This window comes from Euphorbia lathyris, chromosome 3, assembly GCF_963576675.1.
Source record: "Euphorbia lathyris chromosome 3, ddEupLath1.1, whole genome shotgun sequence".
In the NCBI taxonomy this organism is placed as follows: Eukaryota; Viridiplantae; Streptophyta; class Magnoliopsida; order Malpighiales; family Euphorbiaceae; genus Euphorbia; species Euphorbia lathyris.
Genome location: NC_088912.1, coordinates 107,228,336 through 107,250,753, shown reverse-complemented (window position 1 = coordinate 107,250,753; position 22,418 = coordinate 107,228,336). Strand labels below are relative to the sequence as shown.

Here is a 22,418-nt window from a genome sequence, read left to right as displayed (position 1 = left end):
AAGGCAACGTGCCTCTAGCAGTTCGAATGATGGCTCGAATGAGGGTACAGTTCTTATGGTGTTGGGTGCCAACCTAGTTTCTATTAAAAAGAAATCGTCAATCAAGTCACACTACAACAAATATCATTTATTGCCACGGGTAAAATTGTGGCTAAAGTGAAAAAGTTCGGTAACAAAATGATTTAACTATGATAAAATATTTCGTAGCTTGTCGTAGCTAGAAGTGGCGTAGCTAAAGGTTTAGCTACGTAATTTAGGTTACCCGTAACTAATAACATAGACATATAGCTACAAAAATAAAAAATGTAACTATAATAATATTATTTATTGCAATGAAAATATTTAACTTATAGCTAAATATTAATGTAATTAGCTACGAGAAGTTATGTTTAGGATAAATTTTACTTTAGCTACTTGTAATAATATTTGTAGCTGAAAATTCAACTTTTCTGCCACAAGTATTTAACTTGTAGCACAATGTTAATATAAACAGCCATAAAAATACTAAAGACATAGCTAAAAACTTAATATTAAGACAAATAGTTAGGTAAGAAAAATTCTACCATAAATTTGTATCTGTTGATTTTCTAATTCTATATATTATATGTATATATTGCTAAAAAATCTTCAAAAATTGAAATGATCATATTCAAAGTAAATAAGAAATTCCAAAAACTCATTCTCATCAACCAAAGAAACTTCAAAACATCCAACAAGCTAAGGATTGAAAGGTCTAAATTCATGATATAAGAACAAAGACCCTTTTATAATATTTCAATAACAAAAAAAACAACAACAAAAACTATACATATTTAAGGTTAAAATTCATGTTGATTGTTTGCACATTGAGATTTCTCGATCCATTTCTAATTTTTCGTGTGACAAACTAGTCCATCTCTACATGTTGGTGCTTTCCTCAAGGCCAATAACACCCCTTCAATCTATCTTTCTTTCCACCCTGCAATATAAAAAAGTTCAAATTAAAGCTAGAAAGCATGGTTCAATCTTGACTTCCTTTAAAATCTTACCATGTTCAAATAATGCATATTGGACAACAAGAGTGTGTGTTTGAAGCATCTCGTAGGTTATATATCCCATTCACGTATCACTGGAATTGTATAACAAGATAAATATGAGTCTTAAATAAAATGGTAACTAACATTAAGCAAAGATTGTCAAATATTCCATTCACCTATTATCACTGGAATTGTATACGAGTATGAGCACACATTGTAAACAATAAAATAACAGTTCTAGGACCATAACAAAACAAAGGGGCGAAACTATATAAACAATGATGAAGGATAATACTGACAAAGCCAATTATTTCTGATGTATTTTTTTTTTCCATGAATGTATAAGTCTCCCATTTTTACTCATAATACAACAAATAACATATAAATTGAACATTCCTCTGTTTTATCACCTGAAATCACCTTAGCAAAATGTTGTCTCATTCCATGCATTGTAAGCCACATGCTTTTGACAATTGCTCTGCTTCCTTGTTGGCTATACACGGATTGAGAAGAGTGGCTCTACTAAGGTGCTCCTTTTGAAACTATTTGTGGATAAAAAGTAACACACGCAAGTGAACAACGGATGCATTTGATCGGCTAAAGCAGACTATCATATGGAATTCACATGGTGAAATGCAGTAACTATTATTCTAGCGTGTGATGCAAACAGAAAAGCAGTAACTAAATATAGAACATAAATGAATTAACTAAGAGAAGCTAGATTTATATATACATATTATGAATGAAAATGAACCTTTGTGTCCAAAATTTGAGAGCAAATATTAGCCATCATATGGTTGAAAGACAAGAGATCAAATAACTGTTATACTGACATTTTGGCCATCATAGAAGTTGCTAATTTATCCCTTTCCTCATTCAACTTCAATTTCTGAAAGTAGGAACCTCCATTCCTCACTGTTGCTCCCATCTGCTTCAGCCTATTTTATTTTTCAGATGGGCCTGGGTGCATCTCTTTGCTGAGAAAATTAACTATTAATTTAAAACAATTAAATAAAAAGGGGAATTGTTGTGATGCCTCAATTAATGAGGGACTATTTTATAATTTGTATTATTAGGAAATTGATTATGTAATTTGTAATAAAAAAATAAAAAAAAAAGAAAAATACATATTGACCACCGAAATTTGGTGGTCAATGAGAAAACATTAATTGTGCCAGCAATTGCTGGCACAATTAATGGAGCAACATCCTTGGCTTACTATATAAGCCAAGGAATGCTAAATTTGAGAGTAGGTTGTGAGGATATTGATTTGAGTGAGTTAAGAGGGTAAATTATATAATACATCCTGTATTATGTATTTGCTTTCTAATTGAAAGAGGGTAGTTCAATTGTTTTGGGGAGAGACAAAATAGTAAAGATAATTATTTTGAGTATTTTTGGGAAACATCCGAGTGGTACTATTTTTATTTTTATCTCATTGTAACTCTAGAAAGTTTCTAGAGAACATCCTCTTGTACACCTCCACCTCATAAATTTAATAAAATTGAGATTTATTGCTTCCGCTAAAATTATCGCAATCAAGAAGAATTCCCAACACTCTTGACCATTACTATACATATTTCTTGCAAGAGAGAAGCTTCCAATTATAACTTCTCTTTTCTTCTCCATAACTTGCTTACTCCTATTCTATTCACCTTCTTCTGATAGGCAATTACAGCCTTGACAAATTCCTGATAGGCTCTTAGGCATCCTGCATAATCAAATTCATCACTATCAGGATGTCTCATTCTCTCCGGATGGAATTGTAAACCCATTATAAACCTCCCCTCTTGAGGATTATAAGCATCAGGATCATAAAACCCTTCAATCAATCCATCAACCGCAAACGCCATAGGAGCTAATCTCTCAGCCAATCTTTTCACACCATGATGATGATAAAAATTAACACAAATCTCCATTTTTTCTTCTTCCAGAGATTCCTTAAACCAAGGATTCAAAGGATTACTCTCAACTACTGACACATGTCTATGCCCATCATAATTCTCATAATCAATATGCTAACTCTTTCAGAATCATCACAATCCTTATATAATTCCTTTTCTATATCCTGATCAAGGCTACCTCCGCAGACAACATTCAAAACCTGTGATCCTCTGCATATCCCTAAATAAGGTATATTCCTTTCTAGGCAAAGTTTCACCAGCCTTAATTCGATTGGACCTTTCTCTCTATTGGTGCTTGTATGGCTTGCGTTAACCCTCCTGATTTCTTCTAATTCATGTTGTGAGAGATTGGTTGATTCACCTTCGTATAATGATGGATCAATATCTTGACTCCCCAAGTTGAATATGAACATTAGAAACAAGCACATTACATAACAATTAGCCACTTGTAAACACAATATTCTTATTCCCCTAGAAAACAAACAAGTCATCTCAGCCATAATCATATATTTTATCCCATTTTCCATTACCATTAATGTGCCAAAGGTCATTGTACACAGATTCAAGTTTCACTTTAAAGATCAAAAATAAAGTCCACTTCAGTAATTGTATTGTATAATAGTCCACTAAAAGGGAAAAGTCGAGGTAATTCAGTTAAACTAAGCAGTGATTCCAGAAATCGAATTACATAAACAAAAGAAAAAACAGAATTAAGAATTAAGAAAAGGAAGAAACCTTGAACACGGCCTCAGCTATAAGCTTCTCGGTCTCGATATCATCCATTTGACCATCTCGAACCGCCATACAATCCCTCGACTTCTCAATCGAATGAAAGTGAGAACTGTTTGAAACAACCATAACATCAAAATAGGTCGATAAGCCATGAACCCTCTTTTGAATAAATTTTTGATGTAGATATACATGAATCCTCTTGTGAATAATGTTTTTGATGTGGATCCGATCACCATCCACGTTCCCCTTACATTCTCAACCTTCAAGTTTTCGACCTTCTCTTTACACATCAAACAACAGAAAAGAATTAGTTAGGGTTTTCCAATTAAAAATAACCACAAACCCATCCCTCCACATTAGAAGATTAGATCAAAAATTAAATATGAAACAATAGCAAATAAAAAATAAAATAGAGATAAACATGAGATCCCAAAAGATTAGTGGTTGTAAAGAGAAAGAAGGAACAACACGACTGTTAGCACTAAGAAGCGATAAACATGAAGAGTTAGAGGGAAGAGTGAGTCGGTTAGGCGGGCAACTTAAAAATTTTACACGGAAGCTTTCCCCCTCTTTATTATTTTCATCATTTTAATATTTGATATTTTATTTTAAAAAATAATAACTAACTTATGTTTTACTACCATTTAAATTCATACACCATTAATTATCAAATGATAATCAATTCCTTGCTAAATTAATTGTTTTAATTATAATTTTTGATACTTAAATAATGTCCATGTTTTAATTAATTGTTTTAATTATAATTTTGATACTTAAATTAATTAATGTTGTAATTATTGAATACGTTCGTTATTATATAAATTTTACTTTTTTTTTTGAAAAAATATAAATTTTACTTAGTTGATACATTTTCCTTTTCATCATCAAAATATATTAAATTTTACTTATTTGATAAATTTTCATTTTCGTTTTAATTATTAAAATACTTACATTACGATACGTTACATTAAATTATGTTAAGTTACGTTATATTAAATTACATTACATTAAGTCACATTACGGTACATTACGTTAAGTTACATTAGTACATTACGTTAAGTTACATTAGTACGTTACGTTACGTGTGGCCTAGCCAAAGCCCCGTGTGGCACCGAGGTTTTCCCGAGACTCGACCAGCCAACACCATCCAAAGGGGTCTATCCCATTTAAACATCAGGCATCCCGTCAATTCATATATCCGTAATCCGTCCCGGAGGGGTTTACCGGGGTTAAACCTCGATCCATATAACCCACACTATAGGCCCACCCAAGTGTCCGTTAGGTTTCCACCCGAACAGAGACATTCGCCTCCCTTCCCGAAGGCCGGATGCCCGACTCTCTTAGTCCCTAGTGGACTAGGGTGGATCGCTTAAAATAGTCTCGACAATTGGTCCAGGAGTTAGCGGAGATCCGACGCCTGAGACCTTATCCCCCCTATAGTGTTTCTTACGCCAAGTCTAAGCCCACATCTAGTGGACATTCATATGTTCCATTCACCACTCGCCTATATTTTCCCCCAGTCGACATAGTCGATGGGCCCGATCTTTCTATCGTTGCCGCAACTTCTCGTCGATGGCTTAGCCTTCCACAATTCAACCGCAAATCTTCCCCAATGCCTTTCCCACGCTAACACCAACGCCTTGACCCATGCCACGAGCTGAGATTTGCCTACGGCCAATTGACTTTGCCTACATCCAAATCTACATTATGTTACGTTAAGTTACGTTATGTTACGATACGTTACGTTAAGTTATGTTACGTTACATTACGTGATGTGATGTTACATTACGTTACTGTTGGTCCCTTATAACGTGACAAGTTAGTTCCAAGGGAGGGGGATAGGAACTATTTAAAATTTTGTCCGTCAAGGCTGACTTCTTTTCTTATGAAAAGATTTACACAGCGTCACTAAGTAGATTCGAGACACAAGCTTAGTCAACTTGTGACTAAGTCTGCTTCTTTACTTGAGTCAGGAAATAGCACTTAGAGTCTATTCCTGAACTCAGCTTCTTAGTAGACTTAACTCATCGTGAGTTCTTTACTTAGTCAGTTTTATAGCAAGCAATATATATTAAAGGAGTTTAAGAGTTAGAAAGATATTACTTAGCAGACTTATCCTGGTTCGGCCTCTCCGCCTACGTCCAGTCCCCGGAACTCGTTCCGAGCTTTTTGAATTCTCTACTGAGCTCTTTAAAGGTAGAGCACGAAACCTTTTACAGATAGAAGCTGAGTATAACAAGAGTACCTTCCTCTATACCTCTACTCACTCCTATATCTACCGCTGAGTACTATAACCGAGTACTCAGCCTCTCCTTTCTATTCTTCTAGAAATGATAAAGTGTTTGTCCTAAACAACAATTACTAAGACACTTTAGATGATTGAAAATCACTCTAGACTTTTACACAATAATATGGAAATTGGTGTAAGGTATTTGCTTTGCTTTTCTCACAGAAACTTCAAGTATGAATTTGGTCAGCGTTTCGACTAATTGAAGATCTGCATCAATTGAAGCAAATGGATGGCCTTTATATAGTGACACTTGAGGCACCTGGTCATTTCGAATTTCGAAATAACCGTTGGAGGGAAACGGCTTCCTGTCGTTATCACTCTAGGCGTGTTCAGCGTCGTTGGCCAATAGGATTCACGCATCTTCTGTCTTCGTCAGTCTTCGGCAGAATGTTTCGACATTTAAGGAAAAGTCCACGAGACAGCTTCCTGCGCCTTCTGAACTTTTCCCAAAGTAGAAATACTTTGTCTGGAAGTTGAACATGTCTGCCACTGTCCAGACTACATTGCCGTCCAACTCAGCAGCTTCCACTTGAAGCTTTTGCCTTGAAGGCTTCTCGATCCTTCTCTTGCTGAGTCGTCGTTTTACTTGATACGGCTTCGTTTTGAACTCTTGAGCTGAATGGTCTTGAAATGTTGATTTAGGCTTGACTTCCACTTTATGGGCCTTTTGGCTTTTTAATCTCAATGTCTTATAAACAATTAAACTCAACATTGAACAAACACATTAGTGTAATAAATCAAAACATTTAAATTTAATGTGTTAGAATATTTTTATCATCACTTAAATAATTTTATCAAATCAAAATCATGTGGAAAGGTGTTTCAACAGTTACGTCATATCACGTCATGACACGACACTTCACGTCACGTCACATCACGTCACATCATGTCATGTCACGTCACGTCACGTCACGTCACGTTACGTTACGTTACGTTACGTTACGTTACGTTACGTTACGTTACGTTACGTTACGTTACGTTACGTTACGTTACGTTACGTTACGTTACGTCACGGCACGTCACGTCATGTCACGTCACGTCACGTCACGTCACGTCACGTCACGTCACGTCACGTTACATTACATTACATTATGCTACGCTACGCTACAGTACATTAAGTTAACTTACCTTAGTACATTATGTTAAGTTACATTACGATACATTTCGTTTAATTATGATACGTTACGCTAAGTTCTATTACATTACGTTACTTGAAGTTACGGTATGTTATGTTACGTTACGTTACGTTACATTACATTACGTTATGTTTACGTTACGTTACGCTACGTTACGTTACGTTACGCTATGTGACGTTACGTTACGTTACTTTACGTTATGTTACGTTACGTTACGTTACGTTACGCTACCTTACGTTACGTTACATGTGGCCTGGCCAAAGCCGCGTGTGGCACCAAGGTTTCCCCGAGACTCGGCTAGCTAACACCATCCGAAGGGGTCTATCTCCTTTAAACATCAGGCATCCCGTCAATTCATATATCCGTAATCCGTCCCGGAGGGGTTTACCGCCTCGATATATATATATATAACCCGCACTATGGGCCAACCCAAAGTGTTCGTTGGGATTCCTCCCGAACGGAGACATTCGCCTCCCTTCCCGAAGGCTGGATGCCCAACTCTCTTAGTCCCTAGTGGACTAGGGTGGATCGCTTAAACCAGTCCCGACAACTGGCCCAGGAGTTGGCGGAGATCTAACGTTTGAGACCTTGTCCCCCCTATAGTGTTTTTTACGCTGAGTCCAAGCCCACAGCCAGTGGACATTCATATGTTCCATTCACCACTCGTCTATATTTTCCCCCAGTCGACATAGTCGACGTGCCTGATCTTCATGTCGCTACCACAACTTCTCATCGATGGCTTGGCCTTCCATAATTCAGCCGCAAATCTTCCCCAATGCCTTTCCCACGCTAACACCCACGCCTTGGCCTATGCCACGGGCTGAGATTTGCCTACGGCCCAATTGACTTTGCCTACATCCAAATCTATGTTATGTTACGTTAAGTTAAGTTACGTTACATTACGTTACGGTACGATACAATATGATACGTTGCGTTACCTTAAGTTGCGTTACATTACGTTACGTTATGTTAATTTAAGTTACATTAGTACATTACATTAAGTTACATTACGGTACATTTTGTTTAATTTTGATATGTTACGCTAAGTTCTGTTACATTATGTTACTTGAAGTTACGGTATGTTAAGTTATGTTACGTAACGTCATATTACGTTACGTTATGTTACGTTACGTTACGTAATTGAATTTTTTTTTTAGTAACGGTGTCTGATAATATTTTAAAGAGAATTATATTGACTCTATGTAGTATTATTTTAATGTTTAAAGGTAGATGAGATGGTTAAAGATGTTTACTTTTATTTGAGAGGTCATATGTTCAACTCCCTCCAACCTCATTTTCTTTTAAAAAGTTTTTATTTATTTTACTTTTATTTTTCAATAATTATAAAAACATGTTACTATTATTAATTAATTTAAATGGACTCTTTATTTTTATTTTGATTACACTATTGAATTCATTTTAATATGTCTTTACCATTAAAAAAGGTAAACATATTTAATATTCATTTTTATTATGTCTTTACCATTAAAAAATTAAACATGTTTAATTTTCTATTAGTTCAATACTAATTTCTAAAAAATGATAACATTTTTACAGTTTTAACGCGTTGGAGGCTGGACTTTGAAAATTTACCGTCAACCGCACGGTTAAAATTAGTCCCCCAAATTATTATGTTAAAAATTATTGAATTTTACGTGATATAATTTTTTTAATGTTATAAAAATTTATTATTAAGTATTTAAGCTCTGGTTCCGCCACTATATATGTATATATATATATATATATATATATATAGTAGTGGGTGTGGGATTAAAATGATTTAATTTTATTGTTCCATTCTCTTATACACGGTGTTGGGCTTAATTAGTTTAATTTTAGTGTTTTGATATAAACATCACAAATAATAATAATATTTTGGCTTTTATTGAATTGATAATTTTTATTTATATTATATCAGTTAGATTTATTTTTATTTTAGAAAATATCATAAAGTAAAAGGTAACCACCATTTTTTAACCTTTTTCAAAATAATTAATTATTGATAACTTTTCAAATAACAAAATTCAAAATAAGATTTGACATAACCATAAATTTTTATGGCATGTGGCTTTTTCCTCTGATTTTAATAAGGTTAATTTTACTTTTTTTTGGCTTGGCTTTTATTAAAAGTTGCGTAAAAAATAGAGTAATTCAATGTTTGGTATTGTTCGGTTTATACTCAAACCAAACCAAATTTTGAAATTGTTGAGAAATCTGAACCGAACCAAATTACATATTTGTTCGGGTTTTTTCGGTTCTGTTTTTTTTAATTTTTATTTTTTGTTTGCTCAGTCCTATATGCAATAATAGAAATAATTAATAATTAATTTAAGGCTAAACACACAATTAAGCTCCTCAAGTTTTAGGATTTTAAAGATTGATTTCCTAATTATTAGTTTTTCCAAATTGGGTCTTTAAACTATAATTTCATACACATTGAACTTCTCAATGTGTGTGAAAATTAAAAATTAGAAGCTTAATTTGAAAAATCTTAAAAGTTCAAGAGGTTAATCATGTGTTTTGATATACTTTTTTTTCTAATGATGTATTTTGACTTAACATATTTTTTTTACTTTTAAGAAAATCATTCATTACTTTCTTCGGGTTTTATTTATTTATAATATTGTAATAAATAAGTATATTTTGTAGCTAAATAATTCAATTTGTTATATTATTTTTTATCATAGTAAAGCGGTTGTAGCTAATACATTACATACGGCTATAAAATACACTTATTGAAGTAAAAACTAGTAAATAGCTATGAAAGTGTTATAACTGTAGCTATTTGTATATATTAGCTATAAAGATTAATTCATAACTAACTTTTGTAGCTGCTAATTATTAATATTGCTATAGCTGAACAAAATTTGTAGCTAAATATTAATTAGCTACAATATTGTTATCATAGTTGAATGTTTGTAGCTAATGCATTACGTATTGTTACAAAAATATATTTACCAAAGCAAAAATTTGTTAATAGCTACAAAAGTGATATATCTGTAGCTATTAGTATACATTAGCTACAAAATTATTTTTAATAGCTAACTTTTATAGCTATAGATAACATTTTATTGATCGATTTAATTAACCCACCGATTCGTGTTTGATTGATCAATTCAATTGTTACAATCGTATGTCTTAATTATTTTAGATTCACTATAATTGATTATTAACCAATTAACTAGAATTGCAGCCAACACAACACCAGTATCGTTGGAAATAATTTGAAATGTAGCATTTTCTTACCATGTTTTACTGATTTAACTATCGGAATAGAGTTATCGATCACCAACCCCTTTTTGATAATTTTTCTAGTTTATTTGAGATATCATAAGCAATTCATGAATTTTATCTCAGTTTATCCCACTGCTAACTGATAGAAAATTGTCTCAATTTCTCTATCGGTCTTCCTGATGAGCAGGGTAAGCCAAAATCATCAGTATCCTGGCAAACCAGATCCGAACATCACCTATAATTAAGTCAGCAAAGCTAAAGGGAGTAAAATGATACTGAAAAGTCCGCATATGCTAAGAAAATGCTACATTCACAAGTATCCTTGGAAATAATTTGAAATGTAACCTAAATGAAGAAATTATTTGGTAATTAACCACAAGTGTATGAATTTAGGGAAGTAATATATATTGCCGGAATCAATTAAAGCAGGGAGAATCACATTTCTATTCATATACATCTGTATATATCTGTCATCTGAAATAAATTGTAATTAAAATACAATTATCCGGAGAAATCTTTAGGTTCTTCTCCGTTTTGGGCTCGAATTGGATTTGGTTCAATCAAAGCAGTATTAGAGGTTTTAGGATGATATGCTGCGATTTTATTTCCCTTGCGTTCATAAATGATAGCTTCTTCCCCATCTGTTACTTTACATTTTTCCCCTAATATAATAGTCTTCATCCAAACCGATTCCTCTGGTTTCAATTTCCCTTTCTTCATTCTATCCTGAAGGTCTTTTCCTGCCATTGACATGCTTCTTGTCATTTTCATGCTTAAATTCTTAGCAAGGTTTCTCGTGGATGCAGATTTGCTGAGTAGACTTGTCGTTGAAAATGTATCTTTGATTTGCTTTCCTGGTGCTTTCTTTGGTTCAGATGGTGATGTTTCTACTATATCTATTACTGCTGCTGCTGCTTCTATTTCAGGTGTTTGCGTTGGTGCCGGTGTTGGTGGTGATGATAATGGCGAATTGGTTTTATTCTCCGGTGCCTTATCTGTTGTAGATGTAGGAGATTCAGATTTTCTTCGCGATCTAGCACCGCAGAGGATGGATGCTATGGCAATCATAGCAGCCATCCCTGCCAGAAAAAGAGGTATTGAAAATGCTTGTGACGGATCATTATTAGCTGAAGGGATTTTTCTTCCCATAACTGATTTTAATTAAACCCAAAAACTGTTTTGTTAATCTGTTTTTGTTAAAGTATCTGGTACATAATTTAGTTAGCTTCTGTATTCTAAAGGGAATGCTTGTATTTAGGAATGATGGGAAGGAAATAGAGGTGCACAATCATACTTCCAATTGACGGTTAAGTTAGTTACATGTTTCTTCACATGTTAGCTAAAAATACCAACTATGAATTGAATTAATTCAATGATCATATGCTATTGGCGACTACCAACTTTGTAATTACAAATAAGTTTCAACATCTCGTCATTAACTAAGTCCTTTGATTCAACATCCTTTGACCCAATTCTAACAAAAGCCATTCACCCATAATTTTTATTTGAAGGTGGCTCCCAATATTATTAGGTTGTCATGACATATTATTAGTATGATATATATGGTTATTCAATGGAATTTCACAAAATTAGGGGTTATTAAATGTAATTGGATAATGATGCGGAGCATCTTCTTTGAGTATCGAGTCCGGATGAGGGAAGTCGGAGGAGGAATCAAGCACGCACAATCAAGCGAGTAAATGGGGGCCAAAAACAGTCTCTGCACGACAAGTCAGCAGCTAACCCACGCTCCCCATGGAGTATGAGTGGATCCGGGGGAGTGGCACTTATTGGGTCATCATCTAACTCACGCTCCGAGTGGGAATCCCACGCTCCGAGTGACTTTTCCCACGCTCCGAGTAGGCTATTTTAGAAAAGCCTTGTGAATCAACATTGCTCCTCAATCTAGCTTCATCCTTATTACAACTCTGCCACTCCTTAATTACAACCCATGTCACTCCATATTTATAACCATGCCACCCCTTTACCCTTATCCCAATTTACCCTTATCTTTACCATTTTAATTAGTTATGTAATTTTCCCTTTTATGTAATTTGGCAACTAAGTTTTGAGATGATATAAATCCATCTATTTCTTTGTAATCAAATTAACTTTTATCAATACAATTTTATCATCTTCTTTATGAAGCTTTTGTTAAGGTTTTAACCTTCAACAATAGGGTATTTCATTATTCCTAAGGTTTAGTCCGTAAAACCTGAGATTCACTCCTTCAAGTTTAGCTTGAAAAGAACCTATTTTTTATTTTAAGATTAAAACTAACACGTCCTGAAAACCGATCCATATCAGTTGGTACCCGAGCCGATCGTTTTCTTAACGGAGAGTTCTTTCGACAATGATTCAACCGAGTTTTCTACAAGCCATAAAAGACTATGCCACCAAAAGCCTTGAAGTCCTCTAAGCCGAAGCAAGGGAGATGGATTTTGAGCTTGCCTAGATGAGGAGGAAGACCATTGAGAACATGGAGCAAGAAAGGCTAGAACGACTATAAAGAGGTAGTCGAAACAAACGTAGGCGACAACGTCAAGCCCAACGGAAAAAGGATGAAGAAACTTCCATGTTATCTCCTCAAGGTTCATCCCAAATCTTTCCTCCATTATACAAGGAAGAGGTAAATCCAACACTTGCAAATTCTCATATGGAAGTTATGGATAAATTTATTTCTAGTGAGGGGTTGGATATTTGTGAGATTATTTGTGAATTAGATTCTCATTGTGGGTCTATTGATAATGATATTGTGAATGAGAATCTGAGTTCATGTGTGGATGATGAGGAAAGGGTGTTTGTAAGTGAGGATGTTGGGGGAATCTATATAGCAAGTGGTACTCCCCAAGTGTTTGATGAAATGCCCCTTAGACATAGCCACTTATATGGTTAAGGACATTGAGGATATTTGTCTTGAAGAGGGGGAGAAGGAGTTTGGTCTTATTAATCTCTTTGAGGAGAGTGCTGAAATTATATTATATGTGGACATTGGTGGTTATGGTGATGGGAGAGATGTGGGTGGTTCGACCATATCGGGTTGTAGCATGTGTTTTGAGTTAGGCGACTTAGCACGTGAATTAGTCGGTTGGAGCAATAGGGAGAAGTCGGAGGAAATGAGAGGTCATGGGAAAAGATGGATCGTGGACGAAAAGAGAAAAGCATGTCATCGAATACATTTGAAAAAGAAATCATGGAAGTTAAAAAGAGAAAGGAAAGAGTGAAAGAAGTCGAGGGAATTGACATGAGTAGTATTGTGTCAAGTTCATGTAAAATGTGCACTACAAGTTACGTGCCTCATCCAAACCCCAAAATACTAGTTCATAGTGATACTAGTGATGTTGATGGTACTAACGATGATAATGATGATGAAGACGAGGATGATGACAAAGCAGAAGAAAACGGTGGAGATAATAATAGGGATAATGGAAGACTCGGTGAAGAGGTGAATAACAATCAAATTCGAAGAAAACGATGGAGATAATAATATGGATGATGGCGGCTAGAGTGAAAAGTTAAATAACGATGAAGTTCAAAGATTTAGTAGATTAAGAATTGTTCTTGGTGTAACTAAGGGATAAAAAAATTACAAGTTTAAGGGGGTGTGTTGAAATAATAAACTTATAATTAGTAGTCTTTAATTTGGTACATTGTATTATCCAAGAGTCATTTCTGTATATATCAAGAGTTGTGCTGTTTCACAAAGAGTCATCTGTATTTATAGAGAGGTATTTTGTTTATCAATAGTCATGTCTGTAATGTATAAATAGCTATGAATTAAAGTAGTAAGACAAGAGAATTTTCTTCCAGCAATTATACTCTTCCTCTATTACCTGTGAAAGTTTATTTGATCCAACAATTCGATGATGTAAATTGGTTGATTGATTTTTTGCCACCTAGGTGGACCTAGCCGCCCTTTAAAAAAAGGGGTCAAATATGTGAATATCATAATTAAGTATAAAATTACAATTAAGTTATATCATCAAATTTAATTTTTAATATGTAATTATTCTCTATATATTATGATTTTACACCATAGTTTAAAAATTCTAGACTCCAATTCACAAATCATAAACCCTAGAAAAGATATTCTAGACTTCTAATTTATAAATTCTAATCCTTAAAATATATTAAAGGTACTGCTTTTACTAGTTTGATATATCCCAAAATTATGACTTGACATAATTGTAAATAGTTGTTAAAAGATGAATTTCTGTGTAATTTTCCCTTAAAAAAAATCAGTCATTAAATTTTACATCAATTTTTCAATTTTAAATGAAATATTAAATAACCTAAAAAATACCTAAAACCAGTAAATGTTAAGGATGTTATGGCAAAAGTTTAATATAGAAAGAGGAATAAAACTTGGAATAACATCAAAAAAAAAACTCAGAACTAGCATGTTGGGAAGCCACTCTAGCCAATGCGTGAACTAAGCTATATTTGCTTGTCTTCTGATAAATTGGATAGTAAATTCGTTGTTAGCGAACATGAATGTTTGGCAATGGGCAACAATATCCCCAAATTCAGACTGATACATTTTGTTTGACAAAAGAGCCTTTGTCAATTCCTGTGAACCAGTTTCAAATAAAACCTTTTTGTAACTTGATTCAACAGCTCAATTAATTGCTTGTAGTAAAGACCACGCTTCCGCTTCTCTGACCTTCATCAATCCTTCAGCAACTGCAACTCCTGGTTTTCCGAAATGATCCGCTAGCATCTCTAAACACTGATCCACTGCCTGTTTTTCCCAGAATAGTAAAGATACTGGCATCCGTACAACAAGAAATCACGCCCGGCGGTGGCTTGTGCCACAGCTTCTCGCAACAAGGCGTAGCAGTAGCAGATCCTAGGGAACTTCTTCTCGCCTTAGCTTGTTTCCAGTCCATCAAACACCGATTACTGCTTGCAATTACACCTACTGCTGAATTAGTCGTCTGCCTCCAAAGCTTTTCAGGAGTTTTTCTCTAACGGTTTAGGGGTTCTAATAATAACAATGAAAATCAAATTTGGATGAGAGTGCTATAAGACTTATTTCTTATATCGTTGAACTCATCCTCCAATGCATTTTGGAAGGATTACTAATTGATTCAAATATTCAAAAATTTGAAATAGTTTGCATCTTATAAGAAAATGCATATTTTTTAAGGCTCAATATATCAATCACCCAATATAGTTGGTCTAAAATTCTAACTGCCCCTTTAAATTAATGTCTCATATTCTTATCTAATTGTAAATAACCATTTATTCTTATTCAATTTCATTTAATAATCATATATTCTTCTCCAATTGAATTCAATAACCTCGCATATTTTTTCCAATTGAATTCAATAACTTATATTCTTGTCAAATTGCAATGAATAACCTCGTATTCTTATCCAATTGCATTCAATAATTCATTTTCTGGTCAAACTGCATCAAATACTCCCATATTCTTATAAAATTGCTTTCAATAGTCTCTATTCTTGTCAAATTGCATTGAATAACATCAAAACTTCAAATGCTCCATTAACTTTAAAAAAATTCTTAATTATTTATCTATTTGACACTTTATTTTTTATACTTGACCAATCATGTCTCCTAATTTGTGTATCCAACAATTTCTACTGAAAAATAGGAGAGTATATAATGCAATCAGAAAATATCATAGATTAATATAAAAAATGTTGTTTAGCCTTAAGCTTTTAATTGATGCCCAAACACATCCTTAATTCAGCGTGTGAAGAATTTGGTAATCTTCTGCCCAACTCAAAATCTTCTCCAAAATTCAGGGTGCTGAATTTCCTTCTAATTAGTCAATTTCTGCATCCTTAATTCAGCTTGTGTGAACAATTTTGTAGCTTTCTCCGCAAATCACAATAATTTCCTTATACTCTTTAGGAAAAATGTCCTCAAATCTCTCTTCTGCCCATTTCAGATGTATCCGCAATCCTGAAACCCCCAATTGCGCCTCTCTTCTCTATATATAATTAGATCTTTGTCCGATAGGTTTACCTAGACCATTTCGCATACTTCTACTGCTTCATAATTAATGGCGACTCCTCTGGATATGTGTCTCGATGACATAATAAAGAATAGCAGAGGGAGAGGTAGAGGCCGTGGTAGAGGACGTGGCTCTTTCAATGGTGGAGGAATGTCAGGAGCTGTGCGTAAAATAGGCAAGCCTCCTCGCAGAATCAGTGAAGATAGTATTAGAGCTGTTGTTGGGATCACCACTGGAACCAAGATATATGTATCTAACTTGGATTATGGAGTATCCAGTGAAGATATAATGGAGCTCTTCTCTGAGGTCGGAGATCTAAAAAGTTGTGCTGTTCACTATGATGAAAGTGGTCGCTCTAATGGCTCAGGTGAAGTAGTTTATAAAAGAAGAAATGATGCATTTGCGGCTGTGGCGAAATATTACAATGTTATATTAGATGGAAAACCAATGAAGCTAGAAATTGTTGGTGCCACTGCAGAAATTCCTGTCTCAGCTAGAGTTAATGTAAGTGGAGTACATGGAAGGATGATGAGGACAGTTTTCATTACATCTCGCGAAGGTCGTGGAAGAGGCTTTGTTACTAGTAATCATGGCGGAGGTCCAAGCCATCATGGGGGTATGAGAAATGGCGGAGGCCGTGGTGGAGGGCATGGGCGAGGAGGTCGTGGAGGAGGCTATGGACGTGGCCGTGGACGAGGACGAGGAGGAGGGCGAGGGGTGAAGACAGCAGAAGAGCCAGACAAGGAATTAGAGAAGTACTATGCTGATGCTGAACCAATACAAACCTAAGTAAGCTGTGTTTAGTAGGAAAAATAATATGCGGTGAGTTATATGAATGAACATGTTGGTTGGTTTCTTTAAGGAGTGTATTAAATATATTGATTTGAATTATCTTGATTTATTTCATGGGTTGAAGATTACATTCCGAATTGGTTTATTTTAGTATGAAATCGAGTATATAATATAGGCACAAGATTTTTAACTTATTAAAATTTAAGTTTTTATTCACATATATAACATACATCCGGAAAATAAAATGAATTTCATCAGTAAAAGATTATTTTTAATATATCATAGTTTAATCAAAGGACATCGATTCGAATAAATTTTCTTTGATTTGAATAATTTGATTTGATTTAAATATATATATATATATATATATATATATATATATATTTGTATCCTATGGTAAAACTTATAAGCATTGGAGTGGTTGTTTTTATGTTATTTATTCTTATTTTTATTAATTTTTATTCAAAAATATAATTTTCTTTTTGAAATTGGACTTGTACGAGCTGGGTTTGCAAGTTGATTTTTAAGTTCGAGTCCAATTTGAGCTTGTTTAAATTCATAGTGGGTTGTAGTGGGCTTAGGCATAGTACTTTTTAGTATAAACCAGTTGAGCTCGATCCATGAACGACTCTAATTTCTATCATACAAGGAAAGTCGCTAACGATTCAGCAATATACAAAATAATTCAGCTCTAGTATCTTTTGTAACAAGCCCGACTTTGGTCTATGAGAAAGCTCATGATGTTGACCCATCATAAGCTCAAATTGCCGCTTTTAGTAACTTCATAATCTTCAAAAGGAAAGCCTAACTAAAAATCGCGACTATTTACCTCTCATTAGCAATTTATGTCGGGTTTGTTATCGCCATTAGCTTGTTTAGAAGAAATATTAATTAAAATTCAAGCATTAGAAAAATCGGCCCAATTGTAATTTTCACAACATCATTTCGATTTTCTCAAATTTGACGATGTAAATCAGTTTACTGTTGGGATCGATGAGAATTTACAAATAGCTAGAATACCCATCCAAATAGCAAAAGAAGAGATTATATGTCATCCGCTCAAATATTTTGATCAATGATTGGTAAAGGAAGTGGTATTTCCGGATGGTATGGTTTAGTTTCTAGTAGTCTATGAACATACACCATCTGGCGACCTCTCTTACAGGAATCAACTCATCTTTCTCATTCATCATCACCGTTACCCGTACTATCATAGATAAGGTATTAGACTAATCCTGAACATTTAGGTATTGGACTGATGTAAAAAGCTTGCCAATAATTTAGAGAATTATAACAAATTGATGTAAAGAAAGGGAACATGATTTAGCAATTTATTATAAATTAATGATCATGTAGTAATGAGTTTTTTTTTTCATTTTAGAACTTATATGCAATGGAGTGGTTGTCTTTGCGTTATTTGTTTTTATTTTCAACATTAATTTTTTTATTAAAAATATATTTTATTTTTGGAAGTAGACTTGTACGGACGTGGGTTTGAAATTTGATTTCCAAGCTCGAGCCTAATCTGACCTTGCCTAAATTCATAGCATGCTATACATTAAGCTGAGTTATTTTTAGTATAAGCCCGTTAAACTCGGTCGATGGACGAGTCTAATTGCTATCATACCAAGAAGGTCGCCAAGAATTTAGTCACATATAAAATATTCAGCTATGTTATCTTTTTGAACTGGCTCAACTTTGGTTTAGGAGAGCTCACGATGTCGATCTACCATAAGCTCAACATGCCACTTTTAATCAGTGTTCTAAAAATCGGCCAAGGCGGCCGCCTAAGCGGCGCCTAGACGGTGATTTTTAGAATACCGTAATGATTTCCACTAATCGGGCGATATAAATCGGTTGACCGATTTTTGGCAGTCTCAGGAGGTCCTATGCGGACGCTCCCAGACGGCCTTTTTGAAAAAAATTGCCCTTAAATTTTATGTCAACTTTTTAATTTAAAAAAATATATAGTAAATAACAAAAAACTAAAAAAAACATTAAAACATCAAATGTATTTTTAAAAATATTAATTTTATTTTACTTTGACACATTTTGTTATAAATGTTATTTTATTGATATATTTTTTTATTTTTAAGGACATTAATTTAAATAATATTAAAATAGGTATATTTTTCTATCCTAAATATTTTATATTGTTATTTTTACATAGTATAATTCATATATTTTTACATAGTATAATTCATATATTCATTGTATATATATAATATTTTATTTAATAAAAAATAAATAAATAAATACAAAAAATACAAATCTGATTAATTCTGATTAATCTCCAATTAATCAATAAGGATCTTGTCTGCCTAATTAGCGTCTACCGTCTTTTACAACCTTGATTTTAGTAACTTCATAATCTTGGAAAGAAAAACCCAACTAATTAAAGTTGCGGCTATTTACCTCTCATTGGTAATTTATCGTGAGTTTTTTTAGCAAACTAGCTTATTTAGAAGAAATATTTATGAAAATATAACAATTGGAAAATCGCCCCAACAGTAATTTTTCCACTATCGTCTTGAATTTCCTCAAATTCTGCAATGTAAAATCGGCTTACCAATTTTTCTACCGTTTGGGGGACCTAGGCAGCCCTTGTAAAAAAACTGATAGTTGGATTTTATGTTTATTAATTTTTTTTCAATTTTAAATAAAATATTAAATAATCTAAAACTAATTTTTATAAAAAAAAATAATAATCTAAAACTAAAAGAAAAAGACTTAAAACTATTAAATGTTATTTTTAAGGATATATTAATATTATTGTTTTTGACATATTTTATCATTTATGTTATATTGTTGCCACTTTTTTTATTTTTCAATGACATTAATATGAAAAATCTTTAAATATATATTTTTTTTCTATCCTAAATCACTTATATATAGTAAGATTCATATTTTAATTGTATTTGTACCATTTAATTCTATATAGTTATGTCTGTTATGCTAGCGCATAGCTTTTTTATAACCTTGACATCACTGTAATCCATAAATATTTACCACTATAGCTAATAGATAATTAACTAAAAGAACAATAATGTATTTCCTATATCAGAAGTTTCTTGAAGCTAAGAGAGTTTTTTTCAACGGTTTAGAGATTTCAACAATGACAATAAGAATCAATTCAAGTAAGAATGTCATAAAAGTTATTTCTTATTGTTGAACTCATATACCAACCCATTTTGAAAGAATTACTAATTGATTCGGAAATCCGAAAATTTAAAATAGTTTGCAACCTATAAGAAACTGTATATTTTACCGAGGCTTAACACATCTGTTATCTTCTATATTGCTTGAAACTCCAACTATCCTTTTTTAACTTTTAAAATTTTAAAATTACTTATATTTTTGTTGAATTAAATTCAATAATCCTTTGTTCTTTTCTAGTTCCATTAGATAACTCCGTATATATTCTTATCTTCTTAAAAAAAATCATAGTTTTATCCAATTCGGTAACAATAACCCCTTATTCTTGTCCAATTTCATTTAATACTCTCGTTTTTCTTGTCTAATTCATTTAATATATCCTATTTTTATAAATTTATATTAAACAACCCCAATAACTTTCAACTATTCCACGAACTTTCAAATGTTCCTAACTATTTAACGAATTATAAGGGACTATTGTACATAAAGGACGAATTGTAAAGTGAAGATGAAGTTTTAAAAATTTATTGCAAATTAATGATTTTGCAATAATCTGTTTTATATATATATATATATATATATATATATATATATATATATATATATATATATAGAGGTAAAGCTTCTAAGTATTGGAGTGGTTGTCTTTATGTTATTTATTTTTATTTTTAGTATTAATTTTTATCAAAAAATATAATTTTATTTTTCAAAACTGGATTTGTATAAGCTGGGTTTGAAATTTGATTTTCAAATTCAAGCTCAGTTTGAGCTTCCCTAAATTCATAGTCGGTTATACTCGGCTTAGCCTGAGTACATTTTAGTAAACACGTTGAGTTCGGTTCATGAACGAGACTAATTGCTATAATACGAGGAAATTCGCTAATGATTCAGCAATATATAAAATAATTCAGGTCTATTATCATTTTGAACAAGCCCGACTTTGGTTTAAGAGAAAGCTCACGTTGTCATTATAAGCTCAACTTGCCGCTTTTAGTAACCTTATAATCTTGAAAACAAAAGCCTAACTAAAAGTCACGACTATTTACTTCTCATTATGAATTTATGAGGGGGATTTTTAGCCAAGTAGATTGTTTAGAAATAATATTAATTAAAATATAACGATTGGAAAAATTGGCCCAACAATAATTTTCACAACGTCGTTTCAATCTACTCTTATTCGACGATGTAAATTCAGTTTACCGATTTCTTGCTGTCTAGGTGGACTTAGTCGACCCTTTTACAAAATCGTCATTAAATTTTACATCTATTTTTCAATTTTAAATGGAATATTAAATAACCTAAAATTACAAGAAAAGATCTAAATCTACTAAATATTATTTTTAAGGATATTAATGTTTTTTTTTTTTTGTACTTTTTGGTAAAAAAAATTATTAGTGTTATATTTTTTTATAGTAATAATGTTACGTTGTTGGCATATTTTTAGTTTTCAATAACATTAATATGATACATATGAAAATATATATGTTCTTTTCGATAATATTAAATCTTTTATATTATAATTTTTACATAGTCAATTAAAATAGTATTTATATAATAATTTATTTATTAAAATAAAAAAATATGATTCATTCTCAATTAATCTCCGAGTGTTTTATACGTCTAACTAGCCTTAGTGTTTTTTAGAATTTTAACAAAAATTATGATATTCAGTATGACTGTAATCTATAATTTACCAGGAGTTTTTTTCTTGCCAGTTCAGAAACTCTAATAATAATAATGAAAATCGAATTTGGGTGAGAGTGCAATAAGACTTATTTCCTTTTTTTGAACTCATCCTCCAAGGCATTGTTGAAGGATTACTAATTGATTCCAAAATCTGAAAATTTGAAATAGTTTGCAATTATGAGAAAATGCATATTCTTTTAAGGCTCAATATATATGTAACCCTACCCAATGCAGTTGGTCTAAAATTCCAAATGCCCCCTACCTGTGCCTTGGGAGGTTATGGGTTCGAATCACATCCGGGTGTGGTGGGAATTTTTCTTTCTTCTTTAATGTAAGCGCATTGTGCGCAATTTTTTAAAAAAAATAAATTTATTGTCTTATTGTATTCAATAGCTTTTTATTCTTATCCAATTTCATTTAATAATCATAAGTTCTTATCCAATTGCATTCAATAACTCACATTCTTGTAAAATTATAATGAATAACCTC

At 32.7% G+C, this 22,418-nt stretch overlaps 1 protein-coding gene, 1 long non-coding RNA gene and 1 pseudogene across 5 annotated transcripts; 1 reads left to right on the top strand and 2 right to left on the bottom strand.

The window, feature by feature from the left end:
• Positions 1-666: 666 nt before the first annotated feature.
• Positions 667-4,174, bottom strand: LOC136224858 (uncharacterized). Of its 4 annotated transcripts, none has more exons than XR_010686648.1 (4): positions 3,656-4,174; positions 1,427-1,993; positions 1,029-1,108; positions 667-958 (listed from the first exon to the last, which is right to left on the bottom strand). It is a non-coding gene; the product is annotated as an uncharacterized lncRNA (long non-coding RNA). The 4 variants fall into 4 exon arrangements; XR_010686650.1 differs by lacking the exon at positions 667-958 and having other exon boundaries at positions 965-1,108; positions 1,427-1,558; positions 1,850-1,993; XR_010686649.1 differs by lacking the exon at positions 667-958 and having other exon boundaries at positions 965-1,108; positions 3,656-3,761; positions 3,842-4,174.
• Positions 2,438-3,647, bottom strand: LOC136224857 (putative glutamine amidotransferase GAT1_2.1; annotated as a pseudogene).
• Positions 4,175-16,343: 12,169 nt separating the features above from the next.
• LOC136224803 (THO complex subunit 4D-like) lies at positions 16,344-17,084 on the top strand. Its single transcript, XM_066013225.1, has one exon. The coding sequence runs from the start codon at positions 16,344-16,346 to the stop codon at positions 17,082-17,084; it is 741 nt and encodes a 246-aa protein (XP_065869297.1).
• Positions 17,085-22,418: the final 5,334 nt, after the last annotated feature.